Source organism: Plodia interpunctella, chromosome Z (genome assembly GCF_027563975.2).
Source record: "Plodia interpunctella isolate USDA-ARS_2022_Savannah chromosome Z, ilPloInte3.2, whole genome shotgun sequence".
Classification (NCBI taxonomy): domain Eukaryota; kingdom Metazoa; phylum Arthropoda; class Insecta; order Lepidoptera; family Pyralidae; genus Plodia; species Plodia interpunctella.
Window position 1 is genome coordinate 5311905 of NC_071324.2, and position 25980 is coordinate 5337884.

Genomic DNA, 25980 nt, shown 5'->3' on the forward strand with positions numbered 1-25980 from the left:
TAGAGAATCTCTCGCAAGGATGAATCTTTGCTATATATTTTACTTAGTTATCTAGCGGAGCTTTTATGAGATGGAATATCGTTAGTGTGTTAAATAGTAACGGGCATACGGGTTTTCAATAAATATGAGAAGCATTTAATTTTTTTTCGAAACTGTGTAGTATATATTCGGGATACTCTATATTTGGTAATTCATTAACTAGCAGAATAGTTACTGTGAGAAAACTCAAGAAATGAAAATGTCAATGATTTGCTCATAGCCCTTATTTTAATATTAAAGTAACGATTCTTTGTTTGAGGAGTTGACTGCAGCCACAAAAATCGAGATTATAGAAATAGCACCTAGCAGTGAGAAAACGACTGTGCATTGAAATGCTGCCGTAATGCTGTGATTTCTTATACGTTGGCTTGTTTTATCTACATGCATAGGCCCTGATATTGACCAACTTTTCGTATGGGAGCAACCCTGAAACGACGAAAATAAATTTTAGTAATCCATACATTTTCCTCAAATTATGTTTTTGATTTCGTATAGAACGTCAGTTGTTTTATTTACGATTTTGGAGTTGCTCTTATACGAAAAGTTGTTCAGACTTGACTGAGCATGTAGACAAAATATCGCCAATCTACGAGTCATTCCGTCGGAATGGCGTCGGCAATTTTTCATTATCGCCAAAAATGTTCCCAGGTTCAGTGATGTCCAAAAAAAGATGTTCTATACTTGTTGTTTTATGATCTATTATAGGTGTTGCAGTTCTTTGTAGTCCTAAGTGTCTCGTTATCCATTTGCTTCGGATATTTTCAGTGCTCTTTACAACAAAGACTTTGTGTGACTTTCCTTTTATGTTCCTGTTATATAAAATTCAAAATTAATGTAAAAGTAGTAAATATTTTCTTTATTTTTTAATCTTATTGTCCCTTTAAATTGCAATTTGTACTACTTCGGGGTAAAATTGACAATGTTCAAACATGGCCAATTTTTTATCGCATGACGCCAATCAAGGAAAAAACTTTACCTGACTACTTGTTCTTCAACCTGAACAAGAAACTGCACAAATCATCAGTTTCTTGGTACAAGCCACAAATGATTCGTACAAACAGCACACATCAGCATAGCTCATGATACTAAAGTTCAATATATTTATTCAAGTGTGTACAATATTGCATAATCACACATTAGACTTCATTTCTTCACAGATTTACAATGTATTTGTATATATCTGTGCATTTCATACATTTTCTGGGTTGTCATTTTATTACAGTCTACTTTCGCTCAGCTTTACCTACTTACCTTTCAGCTTGTATACTTTCTTAGATCAAAGGAATCCTTTCGTGATAACACAGCTACAGTAAATTACGAAATATCAATTTGTTGACTTTATTCAATAAAATATAGGTACAGTAATTCGTATAAATAAGTGGGCTTAGTTCACATAATTCAAATAATACCATAGGTCATTACATACATTACCGACCTAAAACATCTCCAATTATACACATAATGCTTATGCAAAGACGTAATCATGAACATAATTATATTCCTACAAATGTAGAAATTATATTTGTACTAAATCGTATAAAAACATATGACACCTCTAAATAAAACAGGGCAATATACAGCGCTTTATCTATCCAACAAAATATAAAATCGGCTTGAACACCGTACGCCACAAATGCAGGACACATCCTAGCAAACAGATCTACCACAGAGCAATAACTGCACGATCCTCTAAAACGTGGGTTTTAGAGCACAGAGTTTATCTCGGATCGTAAGATTTTGTTTGCACGAGTTTAGAAGGTGACTTGTTTCTTTTCCCTCTCGGCGCGGATGGTGACTTTGGTGGCGGCGACAGCGGTGGAGGAATCGAGCGCGTCGCTGTCTGCGACCAGCGCGCGGAGACGAGCGGCGCGCTTCTCTCTGGCGGCACTTCGCTCGTTCAGTTCCGTCATTTCGTCTTCCAAGTCAGTGAGGCGCGCTCTCGTGACCTTGGCTCTCTGAGCGGCAGCACTCTCTTCATCACTCTTCAGCGCTGTCCACTTGGTTAGTGCGTTCTCTTCATTAAGTCTGCGTGCGATGCGTTTTTCTGTGCGCTCTTCGTTTTCTTGAAGGGCTCGTCTAGCCCCGCTCACCTCTGTCTGCCCGATCCCCACGCTCTCGAGGATTTTGTCAGAGATCTTGACACGGTTCTCGAGGTTGGACAGAGAGTTTTCGAAATCGATGTCTTCTGCAAACCGAGAGGTCTTCTTTCCAGCTCGAAGACGTTTTAAGGATTCTGTGATCTGGAAAAGTAACAAATATTTATGTTAATCGAAAATACATTACTTTTTAATAGCATTGCTTTAAATATGTTAACAGGCGAAAAGTTGTCCGATCGGTGACAAAGAAAGTCAGACTATAAAATCTAACTATATTAACATATTGATCATTTCCCGCGCGGCCAGATCTGACGCGATCCTATTTTGATGTTCCACCACCAAACCACCTACATTAACTGTGTTGTTATTAATTAATAATAGTTCAAAACTACTAGTTTATAATTATGCAATATACATAGTTTATAATTATGCAATTATAGTCGAAGAAGTGCTCGTTACTATGAAAACGTCTGGGGGCTTTAAGGATGCTTAAATAAAAATGTTTAAGTTACCTATCGTATGACTAATCAAATAAAAAAAAAGCTCAAAATCTTTATAACGTGCCTTTTCCCGTAGAACGTCACATATTATTTTCTGATCTATAAAATGTAGAAAGTTAATAGGTTTTTCACCACAAAGCTATTTAATGTTAGAATTCTATGTCGATTCAAATGCTTTGTCATTTGTATTGACAGGCCTATCATCTGTGGCTCTGGATGTATTTGCGGTTAACTTTCATATCGAATCTACACACAGCATGGACGGTCAGGAAGTAGGACTGTGTAAATATGTTATAACCCGATAACGCAATGAATAATATCTGTTTCTCTTTGTAATATCTGTTTCTTACAGTGCATAAATCAATGAGCACGCTGTAATCCTACACGTACGATAACGAGTAACTCTTGTAAGGAATTTGTTTCTTGTTTTTAACAATTTTGGCGATTTTTTGTATTCGTATAGTATGATTAATATGAACCTTTTGATGGACAATAAACGAGATATAAAAATGTAGACTCAGACTTACAAGGTATGAAAATTTTTCAAAATATAAAATATTTTCAAAGAATATGTACGTTACATTTTATGATAAACTATAAACCATCTTATTTTGCAGCCCGAATTTTTTAATTCGGTCGGTATCCTTATTTTACTGTAGTATACGGTACATGTGATAATACGTATAATTTTCTTTAAACAAAATAATTCTCCAACTTCTATATTTTGAGACTATCAACTTGCAGAGAAACCGACCACCTACGATTAAAAAGTTATTTTAATGCGAGTTTAAAGGGATTATTTGACGTCAGTGTTTTTGAAGCGAATGGAGGCCATGGTTTTTTAATTAAAACGTCTGTTTTATTGCCGACAGAAAATAGCTAAGGGGAACTGGGTTTCTCATTACTTTATTATAAATAAACTTGCATGACACGTCACAGGGTTTTTAAAAGCTTTTATTTAACTTGCAATGTATGTATTTATATATATATTTATATGTATGTATGTATGTATGTATATAATTTGTGTATGTAGGTTATAAGTTGATAGTTAAAATTTAAAGGATAATTTTTGTTTTTCTTTTTGGGGCATTTAAATAAAAGCTTTTTAAAAAAGTTTTTTCTTTTTATTTGTCTCTATATCAGACATATCGGACAGGTGAAGGTAACTTTGATGAATATTGTTTCAAGAGTACCGTAGTTATTGAATTTTTTGTCGGTTTCAAGACATAAAAACATATCTAATTATTTTTAAGTTATGTTTAGCAATAGAAAACATTATAGGCGCAACAGACCATGATTGATGGAATGGGTTAGGCGCGTAAGACTTGCGCCTGTTGTAAAAACTCTCGCCCCTTCGGAAATTGCGGCATGACGTCTTTGAAAATAAACGAAAATCGCGGAATATACTTAAGCGTATTCGAATTTCACGCTGCCCCAACGTAAACGAATGACGGCTCATGGACTTAGTACGTAGGTATTCCTACTAATTCCATGTGACGGCTTTCGAAAAACAAAAAATTGCCAGTTCGAAATACGAAACCATTATAAAACGTATAAAGAAAATAACATGAAAGGCTTGTTGCAATGACGGTGCGGACGTGAGTACGTACCCGCCGAGGGCATTCGATTATTAAATAACTGGCGATTGCGCTGCACGGGGGAGGAGGTAGGGGGGCAACAGGCATTCAGCCGAAACGTGTAATATTTTAGAACATTCCTTTAAGACCATATGCTCCAAATGGTCGAAACAGTTATCGCTGAATAAATTATGCAAAGTATGACTTTGAAGTTATAAGATAATAATAATGGAGCCAAATCAAATAAGAAGAAGAACATTTTAATGCAAACATCTAAAATATCTTTCTGCTTTTTTATCTATTTTATAGATTATGTTATATTTATATCTCTTGTAGTTCGTGGCCCAACCTCTCCTTATTATGAATTTCGAGGTTATATACTTATTAAGTAGTAAGTATAAAGTACAGCAATACTTTTCTCTATCTAGTGTGTTATTGTTAATACTTGTGTCAGATTTTGGCACAAATCTGATTGATTATTATGTAAGTACTACCAAATGTCGGTAAACTAATGCAGTGTGTAGGTTTCCTGACGACGCAAGTGCTTGACATGGAGTACGATTCTTAGGTTCGAAAACCTAAGACATTTCGATTACAGGCGGCGGCGTCTTAACTATTAAAACATTTGTAATGCACGCAATAAAATCTGTAGCGAATAGCTCCCCTTAACTCACATCGGAATCTTGCTCACGTGGAATTGTTTTCAAATTCACAGGCTGAAATACAATATATTTTCAATTATCTACTGTGAATGATTAAATTGATTTCGCTTATTTTTCCAACGTTTCCATATTGTAATAACGGACAATATTGTCATGTCAATTAATGGTCTGGGTTTTTTTGTGTCTTATAAATGCAATAGTGATAATTCGTCAAGTCTTGGCATAATGAGCGGAAAAATAACAATTCATAGAGGAACAAAACCGAGTCACATATATAATAACAGTGCGGTGAGGTCCTGTCCTTTGGTTTCAACGTTCAACCCCCAGCAAGTCAGGGTGGATTAATGTGAAAAGATATTTCTCAATAATACTGTAACTGTACTCAATGCAAAGTATTGTTATGTGCTTAGTATCTCATGACATATTGTGACATAACAAGGGAACTCACTCTGGAGTTGTGTGATTTGTACCTATGCTTGAATAATGGAATATGTTAAATCAAAAAATTATTAGGACGTCGATAAATGTTAACTAGCCAGTACTGTTGCAAACTAACACTTGTTTATTAATTTATCACTAACACGTGACTCGGGTGCCCCCGTGGGCCGCATGTAATAAAGTTAATTCTGCCTTAATATGATAGTTAAAATTAACTACAAACATTGTAACAGGGGCAATATTGTAAATTTATTTCTTGTCTTTCTAGATTTACATATTTTTATGAAATCTGCATAGCAAGTAAGTCAAGTATAAAGAATACCATCAAAAACATGCTGTAAAATACCTAAGTCTCGCAACTCCGTTTTTCTACCGTAAAAAGATGTGAGATTCATGTAATACCCTCTGTCTGTCTGTCTGTCTGTCCGTCCGTCCGTTTATTTAGTCCCTACTTAAAAGACTTTCTGTCTTAGGTTATTATCATATCAATATTAAAAATCTTTTAGGTTTAAAATAAACAGGTAAAATGATTTATTAACTGCAATGCCTATATTTATATGAGATTACAAAGCTATTAATGCAGTTGGTGTATCTAAAAAATGGGACCGAAATTACAAAATTATTTTGGTTTTCCTTTGATTTAGACACTAAACACTAATTGTATTCTAAATTTGAAGCTTCTATGTCTGCTAGAAGTGCCTTGGACTTTTGATGATCGGTCAGCCAGTGAGTGAGTGAGTGATAAAATCAAGGAACTTTAATAAGTTACAATTCTTAAACTACTGGTTCAAATTGAATGAAATTTAAAATTTACAGTGTTTATACAATACCTGCTTAGTTACTGACCTACCTACTAAGTTGTTTACCTGTTTTATCCACAACAAAGTTATTGGGGTTCGAAATTGGCCTGAATTGCTCCGAGAAAAGGATGGTACGGCCGCGCCGTGCCGCTTTTTTTGCTCGACTTGTGGGGGCACTGCCGTGCCCCCAAATAGCTTATCAGATTGGCTCTTGTTTCGTAATATGAAAGGTTTTATTTTTCTGTTGCGTGTTAACGATGCTCTGAACGCCTGACTCCTGGTCGCCTAAATACATCTATGGTGGAATCTATCACGCCATAAGCATAACACTTAACAACATAATAATTTCTTAATATAATTACATCGCAAGTTTACACAGGAGAGTGGAGTTGGGCCACATTTACTGACACATTCCCACTCCCTAAGGAAACATTTCGACGTACACCAAACTTCTTGGTTATTTGATTTATGTGTGTATAAGTTTCCATTGTTGCTAGACTACAGAATTAGCTTTAGAATCGTGTTGTATTAATATAATATCCAATTTTTAAAAGCCTTAAATCTCTTTCCCTATACAGTCAACAGCACATCAAGTCACACTGCATGAGCCTCTATGGCGCGGTAATGGCGGTGAGTTTGCAATGAATTTGGGTAGGTTGATGTGCTGTTGACTGTTACATTAGCATCTGGATGGATTTTTGGTGTCTGTTTGTCGCTCCATCTGTTGATACTATTTTCTCAGGATTGCGTCTAAGTATTCAGTTAAAATATACCAATAATCCGGGCTACGATCCTAAAAAAAGCAAACCTGTTAGTCAACGTGACCAAAATATATAACTGATCGCATGTTTTAAGATTTCACAAAGCAGTGAAAACTTAAAAGGTACTTGCCGTTTATTTATAATTATTAAATTTAGCAATATTGTAATATAAGCAGTTGCAAATTACAATACTGTTAAAGAAATTTGAGTCCAATTTGCATTTGATTAGTTTCCTGTTACTTCTTTTTTGTACCATTTCCGCCATTGCCGACTGGACATTTAAACAATTAACCGTATTTTACCTCGTATTTCTACCGTATGTAAATTAGGAAATTTATTTATAGATATATGATATGGTTTGGTGCCCGCTTAACTTACATAATCGAAACGGCAATGTGCTTGCTAAAATAAAAGTAAAAAATAACCAAACCGACGTGGCATTATTCATGGTGACGAGCATTTGGGCAGACTGAGGAATGGAACCATTATATTAAAACCAAGTTTTATCGCTTTTATTAACGAAGTGTAATAAAATGGCACGTCTATAAAGCGATTGAAAGGAATCGCATTAAAACCGACTCAACGTAGCCTTGTAGCAACTGCTACTAGATTCCTACCCACGTGGGCACAGAGGTGCGATTCGAGGTTGTCAAAAGGAGCACCAGTCCAGTCAATTCGGGGTAAAATAATGGGTGAAATTTTATGTGTAGTTATAGTTACAGCACATCACTGATGACTCACCGAAATAGGAAGTTGCTAATACCTTATCTATGAATTTATGGATGAATTGATTGCAAAGGGAAAATCTGAATATTTAAAAAAATATTACGTAAGTGAAATAAAAAGTAATAAACTTTCCGAGAAACAATTAGCGTCAACCCGTCACTCGAAGAGAATGGACATAAAATAACGATAGATCTGTAAATGGAATAGTTGAGAGGTTCTTGGACATAGAAAACTATACAATTAAAAATAAACGTAAAAACAATGGAACATTAGTCCAGAAAGATCAAATTTACATGATGTGATTAAAAGAAAAAGGTGGCGTGTTTTCTGGAAAATAGCCAGATATGGAAAAAGAGCCCTTGAAGGAAAGCCTCGATGCCATCGACAAGCGATGATGATGATAATTTCTATCTGCCTTAAATCACGGGCGGAAATCTATATTTTATGACTCTATAGATTATAATATGGTCTAGGAACGACAGAAAAATATAGCGAAGATTTAGCTCTAGGGTTTATCAACATTTTACCAACAAGCCCGTACATACAACAACATATCTGTATTTATTAAAATGAGATAACAACAGACAATAGAAGAAATCAGGTCAAGGTCAGGTCAGGTCAAGTTTTAAGTGATGATGCATGCCCCTGATAAATAACAAGGGACGCCGATGATCTTGTAAGTTTCAAATTCAAAATTCTTTAATACTAATTTAGTATGACATACATAAATTATTGATGTCAAAAAATTACTGCCGACTTCCAAAGCACAGGTGAAGAAGAAACGGTGCAACAAACTTTTCTTCAAAGACGTCAAATAACAAACATATATAAATATATTAAAAATAAAAAAAGACGAATTCACATCATTATTAAAAATGTAAAAATTAAAATAAAATAAATAATGTATTAAATAAATATAGTAATGTATTTAATGTAATAAATGAATGTAGTATTTTCAATATAACTATTGGAAACAAGATAAAAAAAAATAATATACCCGGACTGAGACGCTTTATGGTTAAGAAAGAAACCGGAAACCGGTCGTGAATTATTAATCTAAAGTAAATGTATATAATGAAAAATGTATATCTAGGGAAATGTAATAATTGTATTGATCTCTCCATAGTTTGTGAAGTTGTGTTCTCGAATAATTGGCAAATAATGGTTTAGTCAGACGGACGCTGAACGTCCAGCGTCGGTGCATCGGTGATAAGTACTCGTGTCAGCTTAATTTAAATTCGATTTACACCACATGTCGGCACCCTTTGTGCCGAGGAGTGGAAATATATGTTGAAATGTACGTCTATTTAGAAATTGTAGTGTTTGCATAAAAGAGAAAATAAAATTGGTTCATATCTTAATCGGTGTCACGTGGCTTACGTTTTTTTTATTTAATTCGTTAATTTTACTGTTTAAGTCGTACTGTTTTCAACAAATGTAAAATATTCGTTGAAAATAGTAAAAATAAAATGGTACCCAGAAATGTTTTGAAGACAACATTCAAGAGATCTGTTTGTACCTTTTTTATTATGGCTGCATTTTACCCCCAATTGGGACACACACGACTCCACTATACAGCTGGCAAAACTGCTGCCTTGAAGCGATCTACGTGGTTTGCGTTACATGCGTGGGATATAGTGGCCGTAGTCCAGAGACCGTAATTACTTACAAAATCTTTGATTGTGTTGGGGAGTAGGAGTTTGATGACAACCCCGTCTTTTACAAATTTTCTTGATATCCTTGAAAGGTACCGTACGTAATAAGTACATATTTTATATAAGTTTATAGTATTGCTCAACATAACAGTAGCACCATAAATATGGTTATTATGCAGCATGTATATAGCAGCGGTGCGATGTAGTAAGTAGGAGTGTAGGAAAATTGAGTTTATGAGCAGCATCGGTGCATCGGTGCAAATAGTGGGTATCCTTATTACCGCAGGAGTCGGTGACATAAAATTTACCCTCGTGGCTCGTGGAATTACGTAAATTTGAACATACTATTATTGTTGAGTTTTATATTGACAGCGAAATTCCATCCGATATATTTCACAAAGAGAAGTCGTTAAAATGGATTTATAATAACTGCAGTATTCAATTAAACTAATGGGAATGAATATCTGTGATCCGATACCGGCGCTGATAGATTACACTACTGCGCTGGTATTGTTGAAATTGATAAATTAATTAGAAATGCCATCACTACCTATTTCGGTTGGCTGAGTCACAGCTACCGAGCTTATATATTTGTGACGCAATTATTCACATTTCAGGTGCACAAAGTGTTAATCTCACATTTCGCTTAGACTTAGTTTTTCGACGAAATAAAAATAAACAAAAATTGAAGAAACCAGGATATTTTTCATATAAGAAACGAGAGATCACAATGATGTGCTCCCAAGTCTCGTCGTCGAATTATTTTTACGATGGCCTAAATGAGTTAAAAATAAACTACCAGGCGTATCATCTTATAGTAAATAAACTTGCTTTGAATGAAAATACCACGTTTTATCTCTTTTCTGTTGCAGTACGAGAGTATTTCATTTTATCAGTCTTTATTTCTTCGATGGGTTTGTGCTAGGAATCACGCGTTTAGCGTATCCTAATATTATAAATGTGAAAGTAAGTAGATCATATCATACACAGATGTGTATCACGCTTTATCTAGTGGAAAATTTACGCGGGCGAAGTAGCGGGTAAAATGCCCGCGGTTTATACCTGTTCTTTAGTATAAAACATTTTTCTGCCATATATTATAGTTTGTTACTTTCTTACACTATACAATACGACACTCAGCTTTCCTTTCCCTATTCTATACTTTCCTTCGATGATTAATTTCACAAATTCATTCATCTGATCTAAATAAATATTACTCATGTACTATTTATGTACATGATACTAATTCAATTTGGCATCGAGCTTGTGTATTTTCAGCCATTACTCGTATTTAAGTCATACGGCAGTTTCAAGGCTAGTCATTTATGTTACTACCTAAACAAACAGACAGTATAATTTTATTTTTATTAGTATCATCATATGGTTGTTAACTTTTGTTAAATAGATTTTAGAGATTTCTTTTATGATTTCTTTTTCGATAACATTTTATCAATGACCTGTTGTATGTAGAAAATGTGCTATCATTAAATTATATCTTATTTAAAATAGAGTAAAGATTGTAAAATGTATTTGTGGGAATAAATGTGAAGTTTGTATATATGCGAAATATATTTTAATGTCCGTTGAAGCACCGTCTTACTTTGAGTGCATCAGTTACACATGTAGCGCGAATAAAAATGTTTCACCAAAGTGAATACCGAAATATGAAAAAGCAACACGATTGTTTCGAATAAGCTGTAAGCTGGACGGACGGTTTATGAAATATTTTTTTTAGTAGTCTGAAGCAGAGTATCAGGATTGGCTGTTGCAGGTGTACGTAGTGGTTCGTGTGTATTTTTTTGTAAATGAGTGCCAATGTTATTTAGATTTACTGAAATTGGATTTTAAGCCTTTCATAAAATCATGAATAGGAACGATAAATATATCTCCTTGGGTAAGTTATTTTTGTCTGCATTATTGTGCGACCCTAGCCAACAAGTTGCCTGTTGTAGTTTTCTGTATCACAAATTCCATTGATATCATTATCAACCATTATAATTTAGACAATCGCATAATGCCATACATTTCAATTACATATATTAAAACTGCTCTGTATTCGTGAATCGTTTCGTTAAAGTTGATGGTAGACCTACAGGAAATAGAAGAGAGAAAGAAGGAATTTGATCTACTCACATCCTCAGATAGCTCATCTTCCTCGAAGGCGGAGGACAGTGGCCTGCCTCGTTGAGCGCGTCCTCCTCTCGAATCGAAGAGCTCGTCGTGCGCTTCGGAGTCGTCCAGCGCGGATCGGATGCGGCTCTCGACATCGGCACGGATCCGGTCGCGATCAGGCTCTGCGGCCCGGCTGACTGGAGTCTTGCCGTCCAGCCGGTCTAGCACGGGACGGTAGTAGCTTTCCCCCTTATTGTAGTTGCAGTCATATACGCGCGTGCGCCTTGTTCTTCCTACGCGGCTCATGATGTGACCTGCAAGTTCAATTTGTTCAACTTAAATATAATAAAATAAAGGGGCGTCGGTCTGTCTATCGATATGAACTCAAAAATGATCATCCGGTATGAATTTACATGCAGTTTTCACTAATAGATAGTGTGATTCCAGAGAAGCCGGAACTCTCAGCATTAGTTACTACTAATTATTTTTTGTTGATAATAATGTTTAATAATTTAAATTAATATTAATGTTCGATATTCTTAGCTATGGTTAGCCTATGCTATATTGCCATTCTTCAGAGTCCGGAATGCTGCGGGCGAGTGAGGCATTGGGTAAGTACAAAGCCAAAAATTCGACGTGCGACCACAACGAGCCCCGTCATATGATAATGATAATAAAGCAAAAATGAAACTGAATACTTAATCCATACTAATATTATAAATGCGAAAGTCTTTCTGTCTGTTTGTATATACTGCTATCGCTACTGGACCGATTTTAATGAAATTTGGTATAGGTATACGTAGTCAAAGACCCCCGTTTAAATATAGGTGTTTCAAAGATCAACCCCCAAATTACTAATTAAATTTATAGGAGGTGAAAGTTTGAAAATTATTCCTGTTTCGTTTTTGCAGCGACATTCACGCGGGTTAAGCCGCGGGCCTAACCTAGTTAAAACCTAGTTAAAGCTAAAAGCAATAAATATGAACTAATAATATAATCTCTTTTTTGGACGTGAGCTTTTGTTACGTCGCTTATGTTATTAGATATTATTTACTGCGTCATCAGGTATTTCCTGTTTACACTGTGATTTCAGCTTTCATTGATATTACGTCAAAGCTACTATAAAACATTTCGCAGACACATGACTCGGAATGAATGTTTCGAAACAAATCTGTTCTGACATCAATTAAAATTTAAGAATAGATTGGGTGGATATCTGCATACGTCAGTGACAACGCGCCGACTAAGACCAAAAACAATTTAAAACTTATGTTAAGAAAAATGGATGGATAAAGCGTATTACACAATTAACGTCTATTTGACTGATAAAAACGCATGGATCCTCCCGACAACTTTGCCACTCCACACATGATCTCCTAATTTTTATTTTACTGTTTTTTATTATTTTGTTCATAATTTTTATTTTTATTATAATAATTCATATATTGTGACATTTAAATTTTATTTGTAAAACATGTACGTGATTTGTGATCTTCAAGTATCTGAATTATACTTCTATTTCGACGAATAAGATTTGTAATTATGAAGTCATGGGAATCGAGTGTGTCATGCTCACTCAAATGGTCAATCTGGTAGTGGCGTCGTGGGCCGGGTCGTGAGGTTCCCACTATTATGGTTGAGCTACGCGATGGCTGTCCCATGAACGGGTGCTGCCAGAGGGAACTGGTCATCTCGTTTCTCATATATTTTTATGTAAGTTAATTGTGTTTCACATCTATATATATATATATCAGCACTCGGATCACAATCATAACCTGTTTTGATATACCTTTTGACTATGTACATTAAGTACTTTTATATATTATTAGAAAAAAAATATTGTAAGAAACAATAATGGTAAGCCGATCTGGCATGATAGGGACCAACACTGTTCAAATAACTTTCTTTCGGCATTTCTTCTCAGCAGTGGTCGTTCTGAAATGCCAGTAGTTTGTAGCTTGTGAGAAATAACTATAAATATAAAAATTGACGAGAAAAAGTGCCTGTGAAGGTCTAATTTCTGAATTTGACCCTACACAATAAAAAAGATTCTGGGCATTTAACCGGAGAGTTCTATTTCACTTTGATTTTACTGTATATAAAACTATCTAGGCATATTGATTTAGAATTACTGGTAGTGAGAAAAAAATTCAAGTAAAATATTAACTGATACTAAATATATCAATTCATAGACCATAAAAATTTGAAATTTATTTTAATTCATTAATTATATAAACAAGACAATGATTATTGATGTTTCTCAATAAGCGGCGCGTGCGCGGCTTACAGTAGAACAAGTTGAAAATAGAATTCGCAAACATTCGATATGGGGATATTTATAGCAACGTAAACCCGGTTTTTGTTCAACAGGAGCTATTGTGATATACATAGTGCATACTATGTAATCTTGAACAACGCACCTAAAAATAATCATTCATCGAATATTTTAAATTCAGATGTGCACAGTGAAATGCGGAAAATTGCTTAGTTATTAAAAAAAATAAAAATCCTTTTAAGTTAACTAAATATGTCGCAAAGCAAAATTTGATAAATAGAATTAAAGTTCGCTTTAAAGATCCGATTTAATTGAAATAATGACTGACCTGGTGGCGTGTATTGGCGTCGAAGAGGAAGATAGTACTGGACAGTCGTGGGGCGACGGTGAGCGAGCAGTGTGGGCGAGACTATGTTTAACTGTGAGCCACACAGAAATAATACTGAGTTTTGTTTCGAACGATTTCTTTGTCGGAAAAGAGACGCCTGCGACACCTCAGCAAGAATTCACAACGGATTTCCGTAGTCTAGACGTCATGGGCTTAGGGATTTTGAATTAAATTTAACATTTATTAGAGATTTATTTATTTTTAGGTACATAGTTTCAGTTAGCATTAGATAGTTTTATCGATTAAACTAGTTAATACAAAAATATCTCTCCATGACATTAGTAGGTACTCCGGACAAGTACTTAGATACAATACTACGTACAATACTTAAAGTAAATCCATGTTTATAACCAAATTTATAAATCTTTTAAAAATTTTGCATACAAGTAGTATTGGTTAACAAGTACTTCGGAGTACCTACCATGGAACTAGTAGGTACTGTTGTAGGAAGTACCAACTAAATCCATGGTACCTGCTAATTCCATGATTTGAATACCACTATTTAAAACAAAATAGCCTGAATGACAGTGATATCATAAAAAATATGATGTGATTTAATTACTATTTTACTTTTTTTAGTCCAGCTGGAAGGAAAATATTTAAATAAATCATTGCACTGGGACACCGGTCGTTTATAATAGCGCTCCCAGTTGACGGACCGTCCAATATTTTTTGGTAAATCGTATAAAAAAAAATCGCATAATTAATGAAACAGATAATGAAAATTGATATACATAATTATAATGTTTGTATATTTAAATCTACCTTTATACATTATTTTCAACAAGTCAATAGTCAATTTACGGAGGTAAAGGGCGAGTAAATGAAATATAAAGTAGGTATATCTTTCCGCGTAAAAATTTCATGTTTCATCACAGTTACAAAAACATTAGTGTTTTATTCTTTTCTTATGCATGAAGGATAACCTTCATGAATAACCTTAATATAAATTCTTAATAGATCTATACAGGGCGCAAAGAAAATAAAAATGACATTCGACTTTCATTTATTTTCGTGTTACAATTTTTTGCTTTCAAATTCTTCATAGGTAAAATTCTTTTTGAATAAAAGTTAAGATGCAAAGAATAGAACTGTAAGTTTAATGAGAAGGAAATAAAAAAGATATATGTTTTATCAAGATGTTACGAAGCGAGGAGATGACAATATGCGATGTGTATATACAATCGGACGCAGCTTTTGAGAACATCTCTCGCCTCGGCGAGTTAGAGTGCGTTCAATTCTTAGATGTAAGCTTTTTTAATTTATTCAATGAGTGTTTTCACGAGTAGTATTAAGAAAGGAACTGCTACAATTATCTGTGAGACGTGGGAAAGTAGGTATTTAGTGGCCTTTGAATTCCTATATCATTTATGTGAGTCAACTTACCAAATAACTCAAGTTGATATAAAATTAATTTATTGAATCCTCATCAAGATTTAAACGTTTAAACTGCTGGGGATAAGGAGCTCGGGGTTAACCGCGCGGGTCCATTGTGGATCGGCGAGTTTTATGGACTGCAATCACAACCGAGATCACGTGCTTCACGTGCCTTCCGAAGCACGGATGACTTATTCTTAGATGTTAGTTGTATGCATATTGTATTATATATTTTTCAGATGAACCCAAGCGTGTCACCTGTCGATAGACACTTTGTACCGGACCTGTGCCGGTGTGCCGATCTGGAACGAAGTCTCATCATGATTAAGGATGATATGGTTAAGGAAGATGTGGTCATTCCGAGATTGAGAGGCATATATGATATTAAACCGTTGCATCCAAGAGATATGTTTGAATTTGAGGTATCTATACATATAATAAAACTGTAAGTGGGCCATGTCTGTATATAGACGATATTGAAGAAAAATAATTAAGGTGGTGTTTATGGGACTAATAGAAGCCAAAACTTTTTTTTACAATTTTTCTCTATCGGTATATTTACTCATCACGCAAAAATTCCTTGATGGAATTTGATGCGGTTTTTACAGTTGTATAGCGGAGCTCTAACTAACCTAAACCTATACCAGATTTTAGATATAGGTTTAGGTCTGGTATAGCATATTGACTAAAATTATTATATCCGTTATATAAAGGAAAGTGCATTGGAGATATTCTCGGTAATTATCGAGAAAATTGTTTTTCAGAATTGTATTGATATATCCGCGTTTGTGTCTTTGTTTATTTAATTCGTTCCGGATGTCGAGAATATAACGTTTTAAAAAAGCTTATTTTCAAAACAGAGATCTCTGTTTATCATCTACTAATGTAAAAATTGGTTGGCTGTTAATAGCGGTTCCAGATATTTGCGCATTCAAATAAATGACTAAGCTCACAAGAGATATCGAAACTACTCGAACAAACGTTGTGATATTAGATATGCATTAATAGTTTCTTGCATTTTTGAAGTACGTATACCGCTTTTCCAAGATAAAAAATTTACGGTTCAATTTTTTATAGAGTAAGCAAAATGACATGTGGTCCACTTGATAGGTCTGCCAACCTGCAACAACAAAGATGTCTCACACGAGACGTCGGCCCTGCATGAATATTTCACGCCATTTATAGTCTCTGAAGAAAACCATGACCGGTTATGCCATGTAGGCTAACCTATTATAACTTAGGGCAAAAGTAATGTTTTTTATTTTCACAATTTTTTCAGAATATGCTAGATTCTGTGGTGAAGGACGTGAAGGATATGACAGCGAACCATTCAAATCTCATAAAACTAATGTCTGAGACGAGAGAGATTTACTATGTCCTAAATCATCTGGATCCTATACTAGGGGACGTGGAAGCGGGTTATACCAAATTTCCGAAAACAATGCGGTGCGTTAATTTGCTTTCCCAAAGTTTAATATTTATATTTTGTTCAAAATAGGGTAGTCTCATGGGTTAAAATTAAAACGTACACAGCACATAATGATACTTATTACCTTCGTTACAATGCAACTGGGAAGATGCTCAGATAAGAAATAAAGATTATTACTCACAAACCTGCGTTCACGATATGCAGTGACGGCCGATTTGGTTGCATGCTTTGTGTGTACTTGTTTCTTTTAAATGCATTTTTAACTAGACGATATTTCTTTCAAAATTAATTGCTTTTGACATTTGGAAAACAATATAATTTGAATTTAGATAAGCATTTCATTGCAATGGACATAATATTTTTTAGGGTGGGAGCTGGGACAGGGGCGTACGACAGGCGGCAATTGAAGATAATCACTGGAGTCATCGATCGGTCTTTGACGTATCATTTCCAAACTATGCTATGGCGAATCTCTCATGGTACTATTTACTACAAGGATGCTGCAAGAGACGAGAAATTTCAAAATCTTGCAACGGTAATGTTGGAAAGATCGCAGAAATCAGAGTAAAGAAGCTTGTTTAGTTCTATATAGTATCTGACAGTTTAATGTAACATAGCGAATAGATAGCATATTATTGTGTTTTACACATTGGTGGATAGTTTTAACTGGCTAATCACATCAAGCAAATTTATCTCGCCGTTTGTCTGTCAGATTAAAACAGGCCCATATTATTGAACCAATTAATTATATATTTATATCTACGTATTCATTAAGGGAGAATTTAGTTTCGTAATTTTAGGGTCGGGATGTTCGGAAAGTGGCATTTGTGATAGTCTGCCCTGGAGAGGAGTTGCAGCAGCGGATTTTGAAGGTGTGCAATGGGTTCAACGTGAACTTGTACCGTTGGCCAGAAACTCACGAGGATAGAGTGTCGACCATCAATGAACTCGCTAAAAGAATGGTTGAGATGGACAAGGTGATATATACCACGTAGAAGTAGTTATTATAGACCACCAAATGCTTCCGGTGAAGGAACCTGAACCTGACACACTGATGAAACCTGACACACTGGTTGATAGTCCACTAGTGGTATGCGATCTCTTGCTTCTAGATGTCGGTAGGTAGTCAAAAGGCTAGTCAGATCGTGTCCTTTAGGCGAGTTGAATAAAATCTGACTCTAATATTAGCTATAACACACTCGAAAATAAGTGTTTTTTTAGTTTATAGTTCAATTTGATACAATTATAACAGATTGTCAATATGATGCTTATGAGGTTACCATTGGCCATGTAATTCATTTTATTGGAGAAAGGGAAACAGCTATTTAGTGGCCTTAACATTGTAAAATAAGCACTTTCAAATATTGAAATTGCTTCAAGTAAATAATTTACTTGAAGGATACAATTATTGTATCCCTTTAATATATTTTTTAAGGTCATTTATGTATTCTCCTTAGAAAACATGATTAAGGTAGTGGTATAACCCAATTTTTATTTAAATAATGTTGAACCCTTTAATTAATAACCACTATCTTAATACAATAGGACTGTTATTTTTTAGGTATTGCAGCGAACTAAAGTTCAGCGTATGGCGACATTTCGCACTATTGCTCAGCAATGGGAGAATTGGCTTACACAAGTCAGAAAAGCCAAAGCTATTTACTACCAGCTCAATTTGTTCAATTTTGACATATCTAGTAACACTTTGATAGGTCAGTGCTGGTTGGCGGATCGAAATTTTAATAAAGTGGAAAGTGCATTGGAGATATCCTCGGTAAGTCTAAAATTTAGTACCTAATAAGTATGGAGAAAATGTTTTCCAGAATTGTATTGACGTATCCGAGTTTGTATCTTCGTTTATTTAATACGTTCCGGACGTCGAGAATATAACGTTTTAAAAAAGCAATTTTTCAAAGTAAAATGAGAATTTGGAGATTCTGATATTATTTTATTTTCTTTGAAAGATCATTTAATCGATAGTATTATAGCTATGTTTGGAAAATGTGTGTTCAGCCCTAAGGAAATCGTCAGCTCTTTTAAGTAGGGTTTCTTAAATGTTAAGTTTTTTACTATTTTAGGCATCGTCGAGCGCTCGATCATTTATAGTACGGACCTACACTGAAGCCACTCCTCCCACTTCTTATAGGACTAACAGATTTACTGAAGGATTCCAAAATGTTACATGTTCATATGATTATGGAAGATACCGGGAGTTGAATCCAGGTATAGTTCAAATTTTTATCCCAGAAATGGGCTACAAATAGTTTTATTATCAGTATTCTTAAATAGTGGCTTCTATGGTTTTCATAAATAAATGGTCTTTTTTTTGTCTATGTTAGGTAGAAAACGAAATATTTTTCTGTATGTTTGTCTGTTTTTATGTTTGTATTTGCATCATATACAATCTACTAAGCGTTTCTAGGTGAAGTTTGGTGCTGGTTTGGATGAGACTGGATAAACGTCTTAATTCATATATTTAATCACGGAAAATAATCTATTCCCATAAGATAAAAGTCGGAGGCAAAAGCTAGTCCTAATCAAACGCAAAATACATCTTTATTAGCGGAATAACATAAAATATAAAATAAAAATAATATGCATTTTTGAGAGATCGACCTTTTGTAAAATAGACGTTTTGTTATATAGACCTTTTCATAGTTAGACTTTTGCTAAATAGGCGATTAGCTAGCTAGGCAGATTGGTACTTAGACTTTCTAATCAGGATTCTTTTTAATAGCTATTTTCAGTGTTATACTGTTCCCATTCCTTTTCGGCGTTATGTGCGGGGATGTGGGACATGGTTTGCTGATCTTTATCTACGGCATATGGATGATCAATAATGAAAAGAAATATGCGTCCCGGAGGTCTCGTAACGACGTGTGGAACATAATCTTCGCAGGTGGGTCAGTCGTCGTCAATGAGGTCTACTGAAGATGCCGAAGATAGTACGATGAGAAGTAGGACGACGCTTTCGTCTCCTAGTTAGAAAGGAGTTAGACTAATCACAAAGATATAGATATATTATCTCGAAATTATCTACAAATTGGATTCTAACGATCAACAAACGTATTTGATATTTACTAATAGTGTGATTTGTAAGAATGGTTTTGGTATATAATTTACCCGAGTGAAACCGGACGCACCATCAGTTAAGGTATATTTAAATGAAGAAGTTGTTTGTATAATGCATATTAACTTTATAAATGCGCAGGTCTGTCTGTTACGCTTTCAAAGCTCAACTGCTGGACTTATTTTGAATTTGGTATGCGTGTAAACAAAGATCAAACAGCCTATTTTCTTCTTCAAAAATAAACCTCTATACAGGAGTATACAATGTAAAGTATGGGCAGGAGTGTACACATGCTAACTATAGGCCTATACTTTGCATGTGTTAATAAAATGTAGGACTACGGACGACTTCAATAATTATTAAGATCAAACAATATTTCCGGACGATTGTAATAGAATTGAATTAATTGTTTTAGGTCGTTACATGATTCTGTTAATGGGCTTGTTTACAATATTCATGGGTTTTATGTATAATGAATGGTTTTCGCAAGCGATTAAGTTGATGGCGGCGTATTGGCTAAACACAAGTGATCCAAATACAATATCCAAAAGCAGCTTTATAACCTTGAATCCGAAGGCAGATACTGGATTTGTGTATCTTTTTGGCATTGATCCTGGGATAAAGGTATGATGATAAACTCTCATTCACTTTGATCCACTGACTACGTTTCTGAACAGTGGAATAAAAAGAATATAATTAGATATGACTTAAATTGAATGAATTAGAAGATTTCATTAAATAATTTAATTGAAATAGTGTTTATCCGCGTGCAATTTTTTACCTAATTGCATAATTATTTCACTAATTTAATATCTCACCAATTTAAGCATATGACGCAACAGGCATTTACAGTGCCAGAACGCGTAGGCATAAAACTAGTAGCATATAGGTCGGAAGTGTCATTTTTATTACGGTTTTCCAATCTATATATGACTAGCATGCAAAAGCTTACGTATACTACATAAAAAATACAATTTACATTAAAAAATGTTTGTTGTTAGCCGTAATATGTACAGTACACATGTTTTTATATTTTAGATAGCAGCTAATGGACTTTCACATGAAAATTCAGTTAAAATGAAATTGGCGGTCATAATTGGACTCTCACATATGACATTGGGCCTGATTTTAAATATTTGTAACATAATGTAAGTACTTTTCATTGATGATTACATTGCAATGTATGTACAGATTTGTTCGTTTTGGGAAACGTAACGATGACTTTGCTAACATATTGTTGATAATGCTAAAACTGATAACACCTTTCTTCCTTGCTGCACGTTAGAAGTGTCAACTTGAATCAACATTTGTTAGAAAGAGCCAATAAGGTTTCCTGATTTATTTATTACCTGTAGGATAAGGATGTTTTACTGGCCTTTGGTTGGTTGTTTCAAAAACACTATTACCTACGTAGGTTGTGATTGGAGGATTCTAGTATGTAATAATTCTTTAACAAAGTTATATTTTTTAAGATGGTTTGTTTTATTGGTTGAACTAATTTGTTTCTGTACAATTATTTATTAAATATACCTATGTTTTGAAATCAGTATTTTAATAATCATCTCTTTCATTATATCGACAGACTGTCATACTTACAGTTCGGGCGCACGTTGGCAATTAAATATTAGACATGTTAATTGACTGTAGTATTTTAAATAAAATAAACCATTATGAATACCTTACTATAAATACAATGTGCTGTCATTGCAAAGATGTCTACAAATCCATAGATAAAATTAATAACGAGATGTGATATCTTTCGAGTACCGATGTCTTCACATTTTCACACATTTCACAGATAAAAAATTTATTGATGAACAATATTTGTTTCGCAGCATTTTCTGTCATGAAATAAAAATGATTTGTGAATTTTTATTATTGTTCAGTAAAATAGATATCTTATTCAACACCTTTTATTTACAGATATTTCAGAAAATTCTACGCAATCCTATGTCATTCAGTACCTCGTTTATTATTTATTTGGTGTATTTATGGATGGCTGGTATACATGTTTTTCTATAAATGGATCTTAAGCTTTTATACAAAGCAAATGGGTTAGTATTAATACCCTAAGAGTCCTTACAGGGATCCTATTGACTCGGAACATCTGGCCTTCTTCTACGTTAAAAAAAAGATTCTATGGTGATGATCGATCGAATAGGTTCCATCTAGGGACCCCATTATTTACTCGTAACTCTAATCCATAAGAATACTAATCCGACTTGCGAATTGTTTCTATCGGCTTCAAACTAAAGAAGACACTAATACAATGTTAATTAACGATTTAGGGAAATTATTCTTTAAGTCTGCATATTATCTCTCTCTGAAGTGTTAAAAGCATTATTGATAACCAGCTTTAATACAACATAGTTGGCATTGCTAAGATCCACCACAAATAAACGATCTGCGTGCATAGTAGCCTCGCAACCCTAAAGGGTACCAAAACGAAGTTGATCTGGCTATCTACGGCCACACCAACTCGGAAATCTTTTTCACCTTACGACATGCCTAGCAGGTAGGTACTTAGTGAGTCGCTTAAAGAAGCTACCTATCGCAATTGGCACAGATCGGTCTTTCTTTATTAGTGCACATAGAGTTGCAACGTAATACGGGCAAATCTCCGGTTCAACGCTGCCAAAAAATAGTAGTCTTCCCTCAAAACTGCACATTAAATACCTGCCCATATGAAAACTAGCATCAGCATGTGAGCCAGAGTGGGCAGTGTTTACAGGTGAGCTCTCAAAAGTTCATTCTCAAAAACCTTGGATACAATAAATTTCCGGATGTTGCGATACCGACTACTTACTTCCCTACTAATGAAATTTATCTTTTTCAGATTTCCGCGCCTACTGGCCTACTCTGAGTGCAGAATTCTTAGACTTGATATTCTGGAGGAATATCAGTTTAGATTGTTGGCCACGCATAACTCAAGCAGTCGCGAACAATCCTAATCTTTTGCCTGCAATGACACTTTTCGCTAGAGATTTATCAGACCGGATGGAAACTAAAGTAATATTATACCATGTAGCATTACTATGCTTTCCCATTATGGCATTTGCGTCGCCAATATATTTATATACTAGACATATGATGTCAGTGAGACGGCTGGAGGTAAGTAATAGCTTAAACTTCTGTTAATATCCTAGTCACACCGAGGGTTTAGATAATTGGAGCTGCTATCAACTCGGACCGTGGTACAGGGGACATTTTCATATATTAGGGGACTTTATGCGACTAAAGAAATGCATTGTTGGAGGCTGAATTAAATCTCGAAGCGCATGGAATAAATTTAAGTCTGGGAAAAATAAAGGAAAAAAAAATCTTTTACTGTATTAATTACGATTTGAACCAGACGTATAAAATGTATGTATGCCCTTAGTCGACGTCAACACTATGGCAGCGTACCGAATTCATTGCGGTCCTAGTTGCCGATATATTTTAAATACATACTAGTTAGAGATTTACAAAGGTTTGATTTTATTGGATGAAAAATATACATTATAAATAATTCGGAATATTTTGCCGATTCTCCATGCGTTGGCTAAAATTTCCCAGGAGTTGGCAATACACTTCTGACCAGTCTATGAGTAATTCATTTCAAATTCGATAACCTTGTGTAACAGTAAAGTGCTATATAATTTAGTTCAGCTACAGATATAGTCCTGACTTTATAAAATACTCTTTGAATATTTGTTTATACCTTTTAGAACAGTGGAGAATATGGAGAATGTCAAATAGATGCGTTCAAGAAGCAGCAAGGAGTCGATTTCAAAACCCTATTGACACATCGCTTGGTGCGAACAATGGAATACGGACTAGCCACGGTCAGCCACATGGCGTCCTACCTCCGGCTTTGGGCAATTTCGGTTGCACACACTGGTAAGTCTTTTTAGTTAATAAATAAGCTTATGAAGTATTTTAGCTTTTGAGGTACGGAAACTAAAACATCTTTTTAATATTTAGACAAAGGTCTCTCCGGTCCAGAGCACAGATAGTGATATCTATATTTTAAATTAGTCATTTTATACGCCCTATAAATATAATGAATGTTCGTAAAATTTTAATTTGTTTACAGTAATGGCGCGTTTGCTCTGGCACAGTACAATGAGAACCTTGGCTTTGAGAGATCTGACTCCTGCCGGAAGTAGAAAAATAGTATTAGTCTTCCCAATTTGGGCAACTGCTACTGTGTTCTTTCTCGTGTTGATGGATGGTATCGCCATGTTTATTCATGTGCTGCGACTTCAATGGTGAGTCATGATGTTACTTTAATGATAATTCCTACTACCTACCACTTCTAATTTAGTGTTAGTTAAGGTGTTTTTAAATGGATAAATACAATAAACTTGGTACATTCAAGTACGTAGGTGATTATTGTCATTTTGAAAATATATTAGAAATGCTTTTTGATTTAAAAAAAAGTATTTACGAATACGAGTAAAGATATGGTGATGTGTGCATGTCATGTGCTTCACGATACTGCGCTAGGTCGACGTGTTAATGTAGATGGTTATATGAAATGGGGCGTACGTAGTTATTGAAAAAAAAACATTTTTTTCCAGGATCGAATTTATGAGTAAGTTTTTCAAAGGCGGTGGTATTCCATTCGTTCCATTTTCTCTTGCGACTATTCTTGACGACCTGGATTTTAGACACTGTGATGAAGAAACAGAGGCCCTGTGTAAGCAACGTCGCGTGAGAGCAAGCGCTGGTGATTTTTAAAAGTTATTTGACAAAACTGATGTGACAATATTTAAGTACGTTGTTTAAGAACAATGAAAAATATGGGTCATTCATGTGGTGGTTGTCGGAAAAGGACTTTCGGTTTAGTGGTAGATGTTTTTGAAGACGAGGGCGACGCGCCCCGCGCTGGCCATTTTGTCACTATTTACACTTTCCAGAAGAAACCATGTAGACGTGATTTATCCATATTTTTCAATTAACAAGTTATTTCGCAAAACTCTACATTAACTTCATTGGTAGATATTCGTAGAAATTATTTTTTTATTTTCTATTTTAATAAAAATAAAATAAGTTAAAATTTTATTTTCAAATATTTACGCTATTGCGCACGAGTTTGACTAAGTTGACATATTCTATTTAGTTATAATATGAATATGAATGCATTAATGTATGAATGTATTAGGTACCTTATTAAAGTCTGAGAACTGATAAGCGTATGTTGGTGTCTAATGAATATTACGATAAGGTGATAAGTACTTTTCTATTCCGACCCAGTGTAATAAGTATTGATGTCTTACTTTTCGAGATCAAGCAAATCCCTAGTTTTCAAAAAAGCATAAGGTAATGTAATGCCATTATTTTTTGTGCCTATTTGCACCCAGTTATCCGGAAATGGATAAGGTTTATATTGTTATGACAGCAAAATTATGTAAGTATATCATTTAATAAACAAATTTCGTCGATTCACTATATTTACTTGAGGTCTATCGGAAACAGGATTATGTAGGATTTTAGTTGAAACGAATTAAATAAGTGCTTAAAAATAGCTGCGATATTTTATTACAATTTAAATATATATTCTATAATAACGTCTACATAGGGTTTTTTGCTTGATAAAATATTAATGTAACACAAGTATTAAGTTTTAAATATATAGTTTTAAGTTAAGACTATAAGCATATATTTCAGTTTTAAGAATTATTTTTAGTTCTCTTATAAGTTTCGTCGTGTTCTACTGGAATCACATGGTTTGTTAACTTTGAATATTATGTTTAGCCAATTGATAGCTTTGTGATATTAAATAAACAGAAAACGTTTGATATATTGTATAACATAGTATAAATGTAGCTATTTACTTCGCATAGCTGTTCAATAAAATGGTAAAATGAATAAGTGTGTTGTTTTTAAGCCCTATCATAAATAGTGTTTTCAAAAATTAAGTACAGTTTACTAAATGTACACTAACACCACCACATCTTAACCTATTTGAATAAAAACGAAATTTTAAAAAATGCTAGTTGGTAATGTTGTTTAGGGCTATTGACAGCACATGGGACCCTTCTAAATCTATTTTGGCTCGTGGTCTTACCCATAGGTACTCCGCGGAGTAGG

At 34.5% G+C, this 25980-nt stretch overlaps 2 protein-coding genes across 3 annotated transcripts; one reads left to right on the plus strand and one right to left on the minus strand.

The window, feature by feature from the left end:
• Positions 1 to 1363: 1363 nt before the first annotated feature.
• Positions 1364 to 14100, minus strand: LOC128683080 (uncharacterized). The gene is made up of 3 exons (XM_053768309.1): positions 13970 to 14100; positions 11388 to 11680; positions 1364 to 2279 (listed from the first exon to the last, which is right to left on the minus strand). Exons 2-3 carry the CDS (start codon positions 11670 to 11672, stop codon positions 1791 to 1793), a joined length of 774 nt encoding a protein of 257 aa, XP_053624284.1. The 5' UTR covers positions 11673 to 11680; positions 13970 to 14100; the 3' UTR covers positions 1364 to 1790.
• Positions 12671 to 25736, plus strand: LOC128683079 (V-type proton ATPase 116 kDa subunit a1-like). Of its 2 annotated transcripts, none has more exons than XM_053768308.2 (15): positions 12671 to 13079; positions 15646 to 15828; positions 16686 to 16852; positions 17202 to 17370; positions 17636 to 17812; positions 18397 to 18609; positions 18914 to 19058; positions 19573 to 19734; positions 20321 to 20529; positions 20944 to 21053; positions 21829 to 21959; positions 22742 to 23016; positions 23613 to 23784; positions 23981 to 24155; positions 24468 to 25736. In XM_053768308.2, exons 1-15 carry the CDS (start codon positions 12999 to 13001, stop codon positions 24625 to 24627), a joined length of 2529 nt encoding a protein of 842 aa, XP_053624283.1. In that variant the 5' UTR covers positions 12671 to 12998; the 3' UTR covers positions 24628 to 25736. The 2 variants fall into 2 exon arrangements, with proteins under 2 accessions (XP_053624283.1, XP_053624282.1); XM_053768307.2 differs by lacking the exon at positions 12671 to 13079 and adding an exon at positions 15053 to 15276.
• Positions 25737 to 25980: the final 244 nt, after the last annotated feature.